Below are 13246 nucleotides of genomic sequence, written 5' to 3' on the forward strand. Positions count from 1 at the left end.
AGACTCGGGGGGAGGGGTCTCCTCTGGGGGGGGGGCAGACGGCCTGTACTAAGCCCAACGGAGCCGACTGACGTCCATAAGTCCCCATACCTCACTGAGCTAGACCCTAAAGGTGGGAGAGATTGTCTTACCGATAACCATCCATCCGTCAACCCCCCCTCCAACCCTCGCCTCGATGTAACTCTCCTGACCTATTTACCTCTTTCAGAGCCCAGCATGACACAAACGAAGCCCCTGAACGAAGCCTCCGAACCAGGCCAGGCACCTCGAGAAGGGCAAGGCCCAAGGTCCCCTCTTATGACCCGCGGGTCCAAACAAAAGGGAAGTGAGGTCACAAGCAACAAGCGCCTCTATTCACGTACATGAAAGCATTCAATGAAAAAGGGCATCAATTCAAGGCGGCTAGTTCAAGCCTGGGGATTGACGGGGAGGGCAAGAGAGAGCATTTTCCATGTAAATGAACCCATTGAGAAAAGACCCTGATGCTAGCATTTGGAGCACCCTCTATACAAGGGAGATTCCCACCGGCGAACAGGGTGAGGGGGCGCATAGCATGCTACGGCAAAGTCCTGTCAACGCTGATGCCCGTGACAGGACTGTGCTGGCCTCTCTTCTTGTGCTAGCACACAATCCTGTTTTCCAAGTGCTACCGGCTTCCTCATGCAAGCCCGAATCTGTTCCGAGTCTAGTAAACACCTACAGTCACAACTTAGGCCTCCGCCTTCGTTAATTGTTCCATTCAGTAGCAGTGAGAGACCGATGGCACCGACACCAGAGGAACAGACCCGGGACTGTGTGAGAGGACGAACAAGATGACGAAACTCTGCCACTTCTCATGCCAGCCCATGGAGCTAGCGAGCGCTGAGACAGAAGAATCCGCCCCTATGCCGAGACGCCCCCATCCTCCTGTCTATCTCTGTCTGAAGAGCACTTGGAGACTGCCATGCAAGCACACAGACAGATAACCCTTAGAAGGTTTCATTAAGGAAGCTCACTGTCGTGATTTCAGGCCGACAAGGTACTTCTCCGGGGGCTTTTCAAAGCCAGGGTGGCTGGCACAATGAAGAACGATCCGCTCTTTAAAACCCTAATCACCTACTCAGCAGCTCCTCGGCTCCACAGGTATCGCAAACAGCAGCAGAACCACCCAGGATGACTTAAGCAGGCCAAGGGGTTACAGGAGTGCTGGGGGTGGAGTAGGTGCAGGAAAATTAAGGTCAGTTGAGTTCAAGGAAAATCGTTGTTCCCCAGACTGGTGGTTCACAGCTATGGGGGATTTCTGTTCAAAATCAGATGGAAGGACAACTTGTTCATGTGTATCGTATGGAAACTTTCAATTGAAAATGTTTCCATGTCTAGCATGAACATGCTTCAGTGCTCTATCAACAATGCATGAACAAACACAGGACAGGTTGACTAAAACAACAGCTTTGTACTGTATGTCATGACTGCAGAAACAACCAAATTCTATTTTCCATGAAGCCAGGCCCAAACTCTGACTTGTCAACACTCTGCCGTTAGAGAGGATATGTGTGAGGACATTTTGAGAATTATGTTGAAAGACCCAAGGGCTCACAACAAGGAAAAAGTGGATCCCTTAAACTTCCACTTCATCATCAAGTGGAAACATATTGTTCCTTGTCTCTCAACATGTGTCAGTTGTGAAAAGACAAAATCAATCCAATGGCGGAAACAGGACTACACCATCTTGGGAATGAATGCACCTATAGTGTGCTATTGTGCATGGACCTACAGTATACTGTACCAAATACGTCTCCCTTATGGCCTTCCTAGACTGAAAAGTACCTTGTACTGCATGTTGTATAGGCATAGGAGCCAGGAGAACTCAAACATGAACCTTATCTTGCCAGATTTATCTTTCAGCAGATACACATTTTGTTGGTGGCCTGGAAGACCACTTGACAAAACACAACTTGTTTCATCTTTGTCTGATTCAAAAAGACATCTCCCTGAAGAACACACGGAGAGGGGGGAAGAAAAAGAACGACAGACTGAATGGACCAGTAATACAAATATGTTTTTAAATGTACAGAGAGAGAAGACGACTGGCAGACTGGGGCTTTTGTGAAGAATCTGGCATTTTCATGTGTTTTCTGATCAACTGGGACATTTGGCAGGTTTGACTGTGACCCCCTCCCCCCCAAAGTCCCAAACCTTTCAGCCCCCCCCCTCAGCAATCAAACTCAGGCTAGCAACTTTGATTTAAGACAAGACTCCCCTTTCACAGAGGCATACAGAGTGGAGAGAGAGAGGACCATGAGATCATTGACCCTTACAAAGACTGCTTTTATACCTTCTCAGGAAGAGGGATGGAGGGACAGAGGGATAGGAAGAGAAGAATCTGCCCTTCGCGACTGCAACAGGTTCCCCACTCTTTCACAGCTGCGTGTGCTGGGGAATACTGATGGTACTGCTCCGGCTGACTTCAGAGAGCAGCTGGTTAAGTTAGATGGCCGAGGGCTTAACGACTAACCTACGTAATGGTATGGTTCCATGAGAACACGGTCCACACTTCTCCTACAAGTACATAGTCTCAATCAAGATGAATTGTTTTTTTATTCAAATAAACAGTATACATTGTATAGTCGTGAGAGATTTCTCACCTAAGCACCCCTCGTCTTGGTGGTCCTGAGTTGCATAATGCAATTTGCTCTCAGCAATAAGGCTGCGGTTGAGAGCTCCCTATTTAGGCAACATTTTGGGGTCTGAACAGGAGGTTAGGGAGGATAAGGGAGTAAGGGGGGAAAAAGAGTTACAGACGCGGATGATCGCAAACAGTCAGCAATGCCACCAGGGCCATGACAGCATGAACACCGACACAAGTGCATCCCGTTTCTAACATCAGCCGTATAGTCGACTGGGAAAGTAACACAAATATTCTGGTGAGAAACTATTTCTCATGCTCTGAGAGGACGACAACACGCAACTGAGAGTATGTTTCCTCCAGGGCCCCATACGACCAGTGTGCAGCGTGCACTCATTCCCTTAAAAAGACAGGAGAGCTACTAGCCTGGGCCCACTGGGGCCTTCAAAGAGACCAATTATCTGTGCATCTGGAGAGCGGCCTATCTGATAAGAGCTGAGGAACCACGGCACTGGGACACCTCACAGTCCTGTCCCCGGCCCGCTTCTTTAATCCTGCCCGCCATTGTGTTCCTACTGCCCTTTGATGAAGCCTGCAGGTGTCCTCAATGTCTCCCCTTCCATCTCCCAACGGCAGACTCAATGGACGTATTCAAGGGTGAGAAGGCACGGTTGCCAGTGTTTGAGTTTGTGAATAGAAACATATCAATGTATCTAATCTGTGGTGAAGTAGGCTGAGATATTAAAGAAGCATTAGGTGGGTTTTGGCAGACTGGCTAGCAAGATAACCCTTGTCTTTCAGCTGTCTCCCGCCCTGGGCCAACACACAAGCATATTTTAAAGGCCTCTAAAGGCCATCCTGAGACCCTTCAGATTTCTCCCTCACAGTTTGCCACACACAGAGTCATGGAATGAAAGGGGAAGCATATTAAGGAGGTATTGGCCTGGCCCCTTGGGTCACTCTGACTACTTTAAACCTCGGCCACAAACAATGGCCACCTCCACGGAACAATAACTGGGTTCAGACAACAAGCAAATCAAGCGTCCAGCACATAAAAGATTTATAGCATCAGGCGACAAAGGGTCGCCCACAAAGCTTGCTGCAAGAGCTCCTTTAAGGGCCTGTGTCAGGGGGGAACATTGCAGGGTCACTTCGCTTTCTCCTGAGGGCCTCTCCACCACCTAAAGGCTCCTGCTATAAAAATTCAAATTAAACAGGGGGAACATTCAAATTGCCTCCAAAGTGCAGGGAAGGGTAGACTCTTGAGTGTTTTTTCTCCCCCACCACAAACTAAAGAGCAATTATTTTCTTTGCCTGCCCTGCCAGAGTCTCAAAGCGCTTCACGGGCGTAAACGCTTCAGAAACGTGAGGAACAACACACCAGACGAGGCTGGAATGCGTTTTGCTTAATTTAATCGAGGATTTCTATAACACCCCCTCAATCGAGGCTCAGATCTTCACACCGACCTGCCAGTCAAAAATCGTGACTGAGTATAATTTGCACTTTCGGTGTAGGCTCTCATTGCTGTAGCACCAAGTTTGACTGCGGGTCATGAAGATGGTAAGTATAGAGGAAGAAGCCCCAGTGGGGTGGTTTTTATGGAGGCTGTGGTGTGTCTGTTACCTGAGGCTGCGCAGTGCTCTGTGGGCTGGCTTGGGGTGCTCCTGCTTGTCCTCTGGTGTCTGTACACCAAGTGGGGCTTGTTGTGTTCCTCATCATACTCCTCCCCCTCCACGTTCAACAGAGGCTCCAAGAAGTATTCACCGTGGTGCGTAGTAAACGTCCCAATCTGCGAGAGAAAGTAAGGAATTATTCATCAGATGAGCCATACTGCATATTGCTCTGAGCTAACACGAGCAAAGACTTGTTTCAAAGTTGAGGACTGTTGGGGGGGGGGGGGGTTCTTACTGGATGGAATTATTAGTCCCAGTTGTGTTCTGTGGCATGTCTAATAATTGCTGTGTGTTCTCTGCGTGATGTACTGTATGTATGGCTGTTGGGGACAGAGTTCTGGCCCCAGGTTCAGTTGGAGTGTTACTGTATACATCATCAGTTCCACTTGTCTGGGCAACTTCTCATGTTTGACAGTAGGAAAAGGAAAGATCTACCACTTAAGAAAGTTATGTATCCATCACTGTCAAAAACATCACATAGATAATCCCCTGGATTTGGGTCACTGAGCAAATCTGACTTTTCAAAATATATCACGTACACTTTTGATAATCAATCACAAACATCATTACTAATTTACAGTATACTGTATATTATATATAGTACACTGTACTATACTATACTGTACTAACTACTTACTAACCGAGAGTGAGGGAATTACCTCATTCTCGGTTAGTAAATTGTTAATACTATATATAATATACATTTTATCCAACTGGCATTGCTTCAAAATGTTCAGTCCTTAGCATCCGTGCAGCACACAGCTAAAGAGGAAAGGATCTGAGGACTACTAGATAATATACTTCATCCACGCAACCAGTCTTGGAAGAGTGACAGAAAACCAATGGGAAAAGTGACATCATGTAGTCATGATGGAGGAATGCAGATACTACATGTGGCCGCTGAAGTTCTCACAAAGCTTCTTAGTACCACAGCCACTAAATCTCTGCCCTGAGCAGAAAAAGGTGTTTGTATGGTAATTGTATACACCCCCTGTACCAGAACATCAGCCTCAGGTGTGCTGTCTTTTTCAGAAGAGGCACTACAAGAAGTGATGGACGTTTGACGATGGAAAATGGAAGACACGGAAAAAACATCCACAACATGCAAATGTGTACATTTCCTCTCCTGTCCTGTCTGGGCGGGATACACATTTGAGCACACCGTATGAGTACACTGTGTGCCACACAGCGTGAACGCTGCAGCTCTGGAGTGTTACATATGTACAGGCCTCAATGTCAGTGGATGTACAGTATAATGACTAGGTTATAATAACATACAAAGTAGACAGGAAAACAGCGCGGTAGCTGCCAAAAGTTCTTCAAATCTAAGCTTTGCGTCAAGTCTGTTCAACACAGACGCAGATTGACCCTGCTCGAATGCAGCCTGAGTTATGTAAATGAATGAATGAATGAATGAATGAATGAATGAATGAATGAAGGAAGTCTTTGATACAAGATCATCATCAAACATGTTGGTCTCTCTCTTATCTTTGAAAAAGCTAGGCACATGCAAATAATCCTCAACCATCTTAGAAAACAGCAACAGTGCCCATGCCCCAGCCCTCCTGCTTCTGAGGTGTTTGAGGAGTTGAGGAGTACATTTCTGTTTCCCCAAAGACAAGCCAGAGGATCAGCCTCAAGGATTACCTCGCACTGATTTATCACTCCTTCGACCCAAGTTTGGGAACACAATGGTAGCTGTTCAGGATGGAGTGCTGAAACAGACCTTATGATGGGGGGGGGGGGCGTCCATACTGAGCAACGTCACCAAGCCTTATATTTGCCCGGTTCAGCTAGTGGGGGGTTGGGGCGTGAGGAGAGGACCACGTTCTCCGAATGACCCCTTTGTTTCAAGGCTTAATCATTGCTTAATGACCTCATCACACCAAAATGTGCTCGTCGGTGGAGCCCCAGTGATCAGAGACAACACTTTTATGACCCAGCAGCCCCAAGCCATGGGAGGGCTGAACACTGGCTGTCTCCATTGTCCTGTCATTCTCAATGAGTGATAACAATGATGACGACTTCACCAAGAGCACTAATAAACCTTCGAGATGCAAACATGTTTACAAAAGAACCCCAGATCACATATCAAACTTGGGCAGAGCGACCATCCAAAGTCTAAACTAGAGTTTTATCAACACACATATATTAAGTCATGAAATGAGCTTGTGAGGTGAGAGAGGAGTTGATCACCTTGGTGAGTTGTACCCATCAGTAGACCCAATCAGACGCCAGTATAGTTCCACAGCTAAGATCGTGCAGTCGACATCATGCACAAGCATGGGTCTTGGGTTGCAGTGACCTGTACAGGGTTACTCAAAGGCTGTGGTTGCCAGTGACCTGGTGACCTGGCCGCCACACAACTCTACCTCAAACACAACAGACCCCAAGGCAGGCATGAGTCAAAACCTGCACTAGGCTCAACCTTATGAGTCTCATGACAAATGAAGTTCAACACCAGTAATCTGCTTGCAACACTGTCAGGAATGATGATTCTCTTTTAGACATGCCTTTCCTCAATGGTCTGGCTGTAACCCCCCTCCCCACTCCCCTACCTACCTTCCCACCCCAATGACATCACAGAGTAATCAAGCGTGCCAAGTTTGTTAACAGGTTAGAACTTAGGGTAACATATCACATGAGAGTCAGGCAGTAGTGGGTGTCAAATCACAAGGGATTTAATTTGCTAATAAAACATGGGGTGACAGCTGTAGCATTTGGCAAACACCATGTGAGCCTAAAAGTATACAGAAATTATAAAGATGATCTAATGCTAGTGTGTGTGTGTGTGTGTGTGTGTGTGTGTGTGTGTGTGTGTGTGTGTGTGTGTGTGTGTGTGTGTGTGTGTGTGTGTGTGTGTGTGTAGGCCTAATAGCATCATCCAAGTGGCACCTGAGATGCACCGCTCCTGTGTTAAAGACGTGTCTTAAGACACGTTACACCCTTATGAATGTCCCTTGTGTTGGTAAAATGAGGAATACGTCGACATGGGAATAAGACAAAACACTTGTCAGCATTAGCTGATAAAAGTATTTAAGTTTGTGGGGAAAGTAATACTCACAAGGCCAGTGCACAAACTGAAGACTGCGGCGAATTCAGTCTGAGCGTTGACGTGTCCGCGGAAAAAGCAGTGCCGCATATCGCTAAGATCTTGATGGGAGCCCGTTGCATTGCTGTTCTCCGCTCCCATGTGTGTCACCGTGTAGGAGGGAGCGATAAAGCCGGAGTCGGCAGTCAAATTGAGATGAAAGCGTTGTCCGAAAGCGTCAACTCTGTAGTGAGTCCGTAAACTAGACATATCAACATTTAAACTTCTCCGTTTCCGTTTGTAGTGCATCTTGTGTGGAAATAATTCTCCGTAATCATTTATTCGGAGCGGGGTGATGATTTCATAAGATGACAATTGTTTGATGAAACTTTCTAAAAGGCAAAGAAAATCATATCGGGTTATTGGCTATTCGTCCAAAGCAAACAGTTGATGCACAAAGGTAACAGTATGAGCTCAAATAAAATAAGCTTCACAGTCATGTAAGTCATATTAATATTCGGTTATAACAAACATCTTTTTTAGCCAGTAATGCAGTTACTTAAAGTTAGGCTATTTATCCGGGCGGTATCCCTATGCATTTGATAGATAATTACCTTGGTTCGGATGTAATCGGTATTCCAGTGAGCTCCGGACAAGTGCTGACAGATGACACATTAGTCCAACCAGCCAAATTGCAAACTGCATGATTTCCTCAGCGAAGAAACCGCGGCTCTCGTCTCTAAGGCACTACCCTCTATCAAGCGGCTCTCCCTCTCCTTCTCCCGGCTTGTCAGCAACAGGTCGTGGGATCCGCGGAGGCTCTCTGCAGCGCAAGTCTTGCAAAGTGCACTGGCCTCATCGCATTACCTACGAAACATGCACTATTAACCATACATTCCTAAGAATTGCTGCTCAATGTAAACCACGTCTGTTAGGGATCAGTGCCAACTACTTTTTCTTAGCCATCCATTGAACACTCCTTGCACCCTAAGCACTCACCAACTTCACAAGGAACGCCCCTATGCCTGGCAGCCAATGGTTGAGTGCTCAACCATCATGGGGCAGTCTATTTTCTAAATGAATTCAGCAGTTCAGACGTTCATGATAAAGTGGAACATTAGTCAGCATCAGCCTCCAAGTATTTTGATATTTTAGCAATTTGAATTTTAACCTCGATAAGCTACTCCATCAGAAATATCTCAGAGACACTGAAAAGTAAAACGAGGCGCAATCAATTGATGAGACCATACTTTTAGCTTTTAGGCCGTGAGTATTTTTTTACTAAATTCTCACTCCAGATAAATATAAATAACTACTCTGTTGGTACGGTTGATTGCAACACTGGAAGTGTTATATAGCCTAGAGTATTTGCCATCGGCCTCGCTTAACGCCACATGGACAAAGTTGGGTTTCCTTGGCCTCGGAAATGGTCAGATCCTCGTTAGTCATTTGGGCACGTAAAGTCTAGCACACACTTGATGGACATTTGAAAAGGCTCTTGTTTTTTCATCCCCTTTGGCCACAAATGTCACCGTATTGTGCGTGATTAGATTCGGTGGGCTCACCGGAAGCGCTTTTGGATATTGTAAGATCCTCCGCTTTGACTTCACACAAAAACATCCTATACCCGACGTTATGGCTATTATTTATTCAAAAAGCACGTTTGGTAGCTAGTTTAGTTGCATTCACTGAAACTGAACAAAGAAATAATGACACTGAAAACTATCTAAACGGCTACTGTTTGAGCGTAATAGTTAATTACTTAAAAAAATGTGAACTCACTACATATAGTATTTAAGCAGTAGTCGGGATTTTTGTCAATACGGCGCCAATTGTGTGCTGTATCCCCTGGCCACCAATGTCTTGATACTAATGTGGATGGAATGATACGTTGTTTTAACGGTCAGCTATATACTACAGCTGGAGCATTGTTCAGGTGACCTATAGCCGCGAGGTAAATTCAAATAAGCTCAAGACTGTTCAAAGCAAACACCTTTTGCTGCATATTGATGGGAGAGGTTGTGAGATAAAGTTATTGTGCGGTCTAAGTAATTCTCTTTACAGCCTCTCAGATGCTTCCCCGAGGTGTTATTCATCCGTTTCCGAACCTCCTGCGAAGCCATTGATTCCTAAACCACTTTCAGAACTCTTTTATGATCAAGCCATACTCTGAATGTGGAGGAATCGAATTTGACAAACAGTAACAAGTTACAGTCCACATCTATTCTCAGTCCTCTGATGCCCCCCCCCCCCCTCTCTATCTCTCTCTCTCTCTCTCTTTCTCTCTCCAACTCCTTAGAGCTATCCTGATTATGAAATAGTGAACAAATCCAGTGCCTTTTACGATCTTTTCAAAAACAGAATCACATTCTGTAAAAGTTCATGTTTTACAGTACCAGTCAAAAGTTTGGACACCTTTTCCCAAGTGTCCAAACTTTTGACTGGTACTGTACATATTTGCTAAATCCTGAGTTTTCAAATCCTGATTCCCGAAGATTAAGAGGACAAGAAAAAAACGTCCAAATGTTCATGCTTGTAACAAAGAGAATCTAGCTGGTGGCATGCCAAACAGGTGCCAAGCTCTCCTTGGGCTATACATTTACGAACCCTGGCTTCTCCTAACAAACTTTCATCACCTACAGCACCTTCTGACTTCTGAGAGGAGCTGCAGGCCTGAGTGGCGAGGCCGACTAGTATAACTTCCTCCTATTCTCATTAATCCTCTACAGATGTAGTGGTTAATGAAGGAGATGTCCCACCGGCTTGTGGGACTCTCATCCTCCCACCAGATGTGCACAGTCAGACCACGGTTTTACTGTGCTTCCCATTCTTTATCCGTCACTCTACCTGCGACTTTGTCCCTCTCCTCCATTGTTGACAGAATATCGGACCATAGGAAGGAGATCTTGAATAAACAAACAATGTCCCACTTTACAATTGAAACCTCACGTCCTTTCCCTCACGCCCCATTCCTCATGCCCCTGGCAGCCACTAATTGTTGACAGTTGAGGTCAGTGCTCCACAGATCAAATGACAGTGACAAGAGTGCCGTTCAGAGGAGGGTACGAGTTCAAAATGTCGACCAGCTCTTTGTCAGAGATTGGAAACTCTTGAGTCCCTCTCATCCTTTCATGCCCCCTTAGCCTGGATTCACCCTATGAGGCCCGGATTTGAGGAACAGGGTGGAGGGGGGGGGGGGGGTACGGGGGGGGGGGGGTAATAGTAAGGATGGGGGTAGGGTGCATTCTGAAGATTTACCCGTGTGAGAAGGGAATCTCAGCAAAGAGGATGTGACCATTTAAGTATTGTCCTTTTAAGTGGAGACCGACCACGGTGGTGTCTCAAAGCCTGTGTATCAGAGAGGGCATCTGACAGGATGTATGACTGCGGACATTGGGGGCTTGGAATACAACAGAAATCACATAATAAGTGCCTTTGTAAAAATGTTGTCACATCAATTCATTCAGTGCCTCTGAACTGGGAAAATACAAGATTGAAAGCCCAAGTATTGTCCTCTTTATTCACTGGCCCTATCTGGCTTCTGATCTTTAACCTTCGTTGATAATTTACTCGCCACAATATTTCACCCTGATTTATAATGTAATAGCTGTGCTGTTCTTCCCCCCCAAAATATTTGCTCCTAGAAAATGTGTTAATCTAAGATATACAACCAACCAATGTTGACAGGAGGATCAAAAAGTAAGACTCAGAGAATTAAAGTCGACCCAATAGGGCTTTTAAAGCTTGTCAGTGCCAATCAAACAACACCCCTATGTCACAGAAGCAGGAGAATGATATTAACACATTTCTTAATTGGACATGCGTATGATTGTCCACCTCTGTCCAGATGTGACAGTGACAGAGGCACCAAAGTGAGAGCGAGAAGTGCTGGCCGGTACTGTACACCATGACTGAAAACAGCAGTGGGAGCCTTTCACCTGGCATCCCCCGTGAATGATCATCCTGTGGGGGCGATCGCCCTCCAGCCTCTCCCAGCTTGGGCAAAGCTCGACTCGGCCTTGAGGGCTCTCGTCCAACTCACATCCCCTCCCTGCCATGGTTCAGTGGGTTTGAACTCCCACTCATAGCAGTGATCTACACCTCCAGATATACATGGGTAAGAAAGGAACCTCGCGCGCCATTCCCTCCGCTGTGCTGCTACTGCGGTTCCTTTGACCTGTGTTTGCTTGTATGAGTCACGCGTAGAGGGTACGAACACCACCTGTGGTCTAGCCAGAGGATCACCAATTATTTACCGGTATACTGAACGTGAGTGAGATGTTGTGTAAGATGCTATAGCTGTACCTTCAAACTACTCTTGGTCTCGAGGAATGAATGTATACCCACACAATGAATGTTTCATGCCACATAGTGCTGGTCCAACGATGTAAATCATCGGAGGAGTAAATGGAGGCAGTGAAGTGTAAAAGGGATGAGGTTACTATGTCACCAAGGGAGTAACCACAACATAGTGACCATGCCTCTTGTCTCCCTCCCTCAAATCCTCCAACTTCCACCACGGCCTCGCTCCCTCCCCATCTCACCCCCCCCCACTTCATCTCCCCCCTATTCCCTTCCCCCTTTCCCTCCCCCCAACCACCACCACAGCCTCCCTCCCCCCTCAACCTCTTACTCACCCCTTTCCTCCCATCTCCCTCCTTCTGTCCCCCCTCCCTCCCCTCCCACCCTTCACCCTTTCCCCTCCCCCTTCCTTCCTCCCTCCCGCCTCCCATCAACTCCTCCCACCTCCACCATGACCTCCCTCTCCCACAGCTTTCCCAGCTCAGGTGCTTCTCATGGTGGATGATCAAGAGGCTCGGCCACCTGAGACCTGTGTTGGCTTGCACTCCAGATTAAGCCCCCCCTCCCAAGGAAACTTCCGCCCCCCCATACGTTGCCCTTCACAGACCTTCATAAGCTGAGAAATTCCACTGCCTTTAAACACAGTGGTCTGTCAACTTCTTTCCTGCTCCCCTTGAGTGGTGCATTGTTAGCTTTAGCCCTGTAGACATCTTTAAAAACGCTGTCAAAACACTTCTCTCTCCCTACTCTCACTGTGCTTTGTCCCCTGAGATGACTGTAAAAATGGTAAATAGATGTATTTATTTTAAGATTTCCATCTGTGAAGGGAAGCCAGACAGGATAGGGTTTTCACAGTAAGTTATGAGGACTGTTTTGAAAACAGAGTACAGAGTAATTGTGTAGCACGTTCCCATTGCTTTCATAGAAACATTGTCTTGTGTTTTGGGATCCCATTTGAGCTTGACAGCTTGATGTTTACCCTTTAGGATTGAATGGCACTAAGAGGAGACCTAAGAAAGACTCTTGATGATCATTGTGTTGCTGGGGCAATGATTTCACCACAAGCAAACAAACATCACCAAGATGGATCCTATTTGTCTGGGGTGCTTGATCTTTTCAGTCTAATTCCAGCTTTGTTTTGGATCTTGTTCAACACTTGTCTTTCAACATTTCAATTTTTCATACGTTTCTCCTTGAACCCATAGCTTGTTTTGGTTTCAAATACAGCTAATTCGTATCGAGTGCAACTCCAAACCAGGACCAAAATGAGGCATGTGAACAGATGGCCCAGAAGACATCCAGGTATTAGTCTGTCATCTCTTCCCTCCCCTATCTTTTCTTAATCCAGGTGAGATTTGAGCCATATGTGAGCTAAACCTATAGGGGCTTTGACCTGGAAAGGAAAGCTCCATTAAATGAGGCTCTCTAAACATGTGTTGGTACAACCCCCCCTTCACTTCAGGCTGAGATTTCTCTGCTGATCCCCTCTTGGGGCAAACACCTACTTAGTTCTGTTTTCTATACCAAGCATTGCATAGCGGTTTCTACCGCTAATGGGTGCCATGGGGAGACGGGTTTGAAGAGCACTTTGGGAAGGGAATGTTTGTGTGTGCGTGTAGGACCGTGTGGGAGAA

General features: G+C 46.3%; 1 protein-coding gene across 1 annotated transcript in view; it reads right to left on the reverse strand.

Annotated features, from left to right (window-relative positions):
- Positions 1-8304, reverse strand: part of LOC124476236 (A disintegrin and metalloproteinase with thrombospondin motifs 20) — a 79355-nt gene extending 71051 nt beyond the window's left edge. Inside the window, exons 1-3 of the mRNA XM_047033183.1 lie at positions 7925-8304; positions 7344-7702; positions 4230-4395 (exon numbers count right to left, since the gene is read on the reverse strand). Of these exons, the coding sequence (XP_046889139.1) occupies positions 4230-4395; positions 7344-7702; positions 7925-8015 (616 nt within the window). The 5' untranslated portion in view covers positions 8016-8304. The remainder of the gene's footprint in view (positions 1-4229; positions 4396-7343; positions 7703-7924) is intronic.
- Positions 8305-13246: the final 4942 nt, after the last annotated feature.

The sequence above is a fragment of the Hypomesus transpacificus genome, chromosome 14 (assembly GCF_021917145.1).
Source record: "Hypomesus transpacificus isolate Combined female chromosome 14, fHypTra1, whole genome shotgun sequence".
In the NCBI taxonomy this organism is placed as follows: domain Eukaryota; kingdom Metazoa; phylum Chordata; class Actinopteri; order Osmeriformes; family Osmeridae; genus Hypomesus; species Hypomesus transpacificus.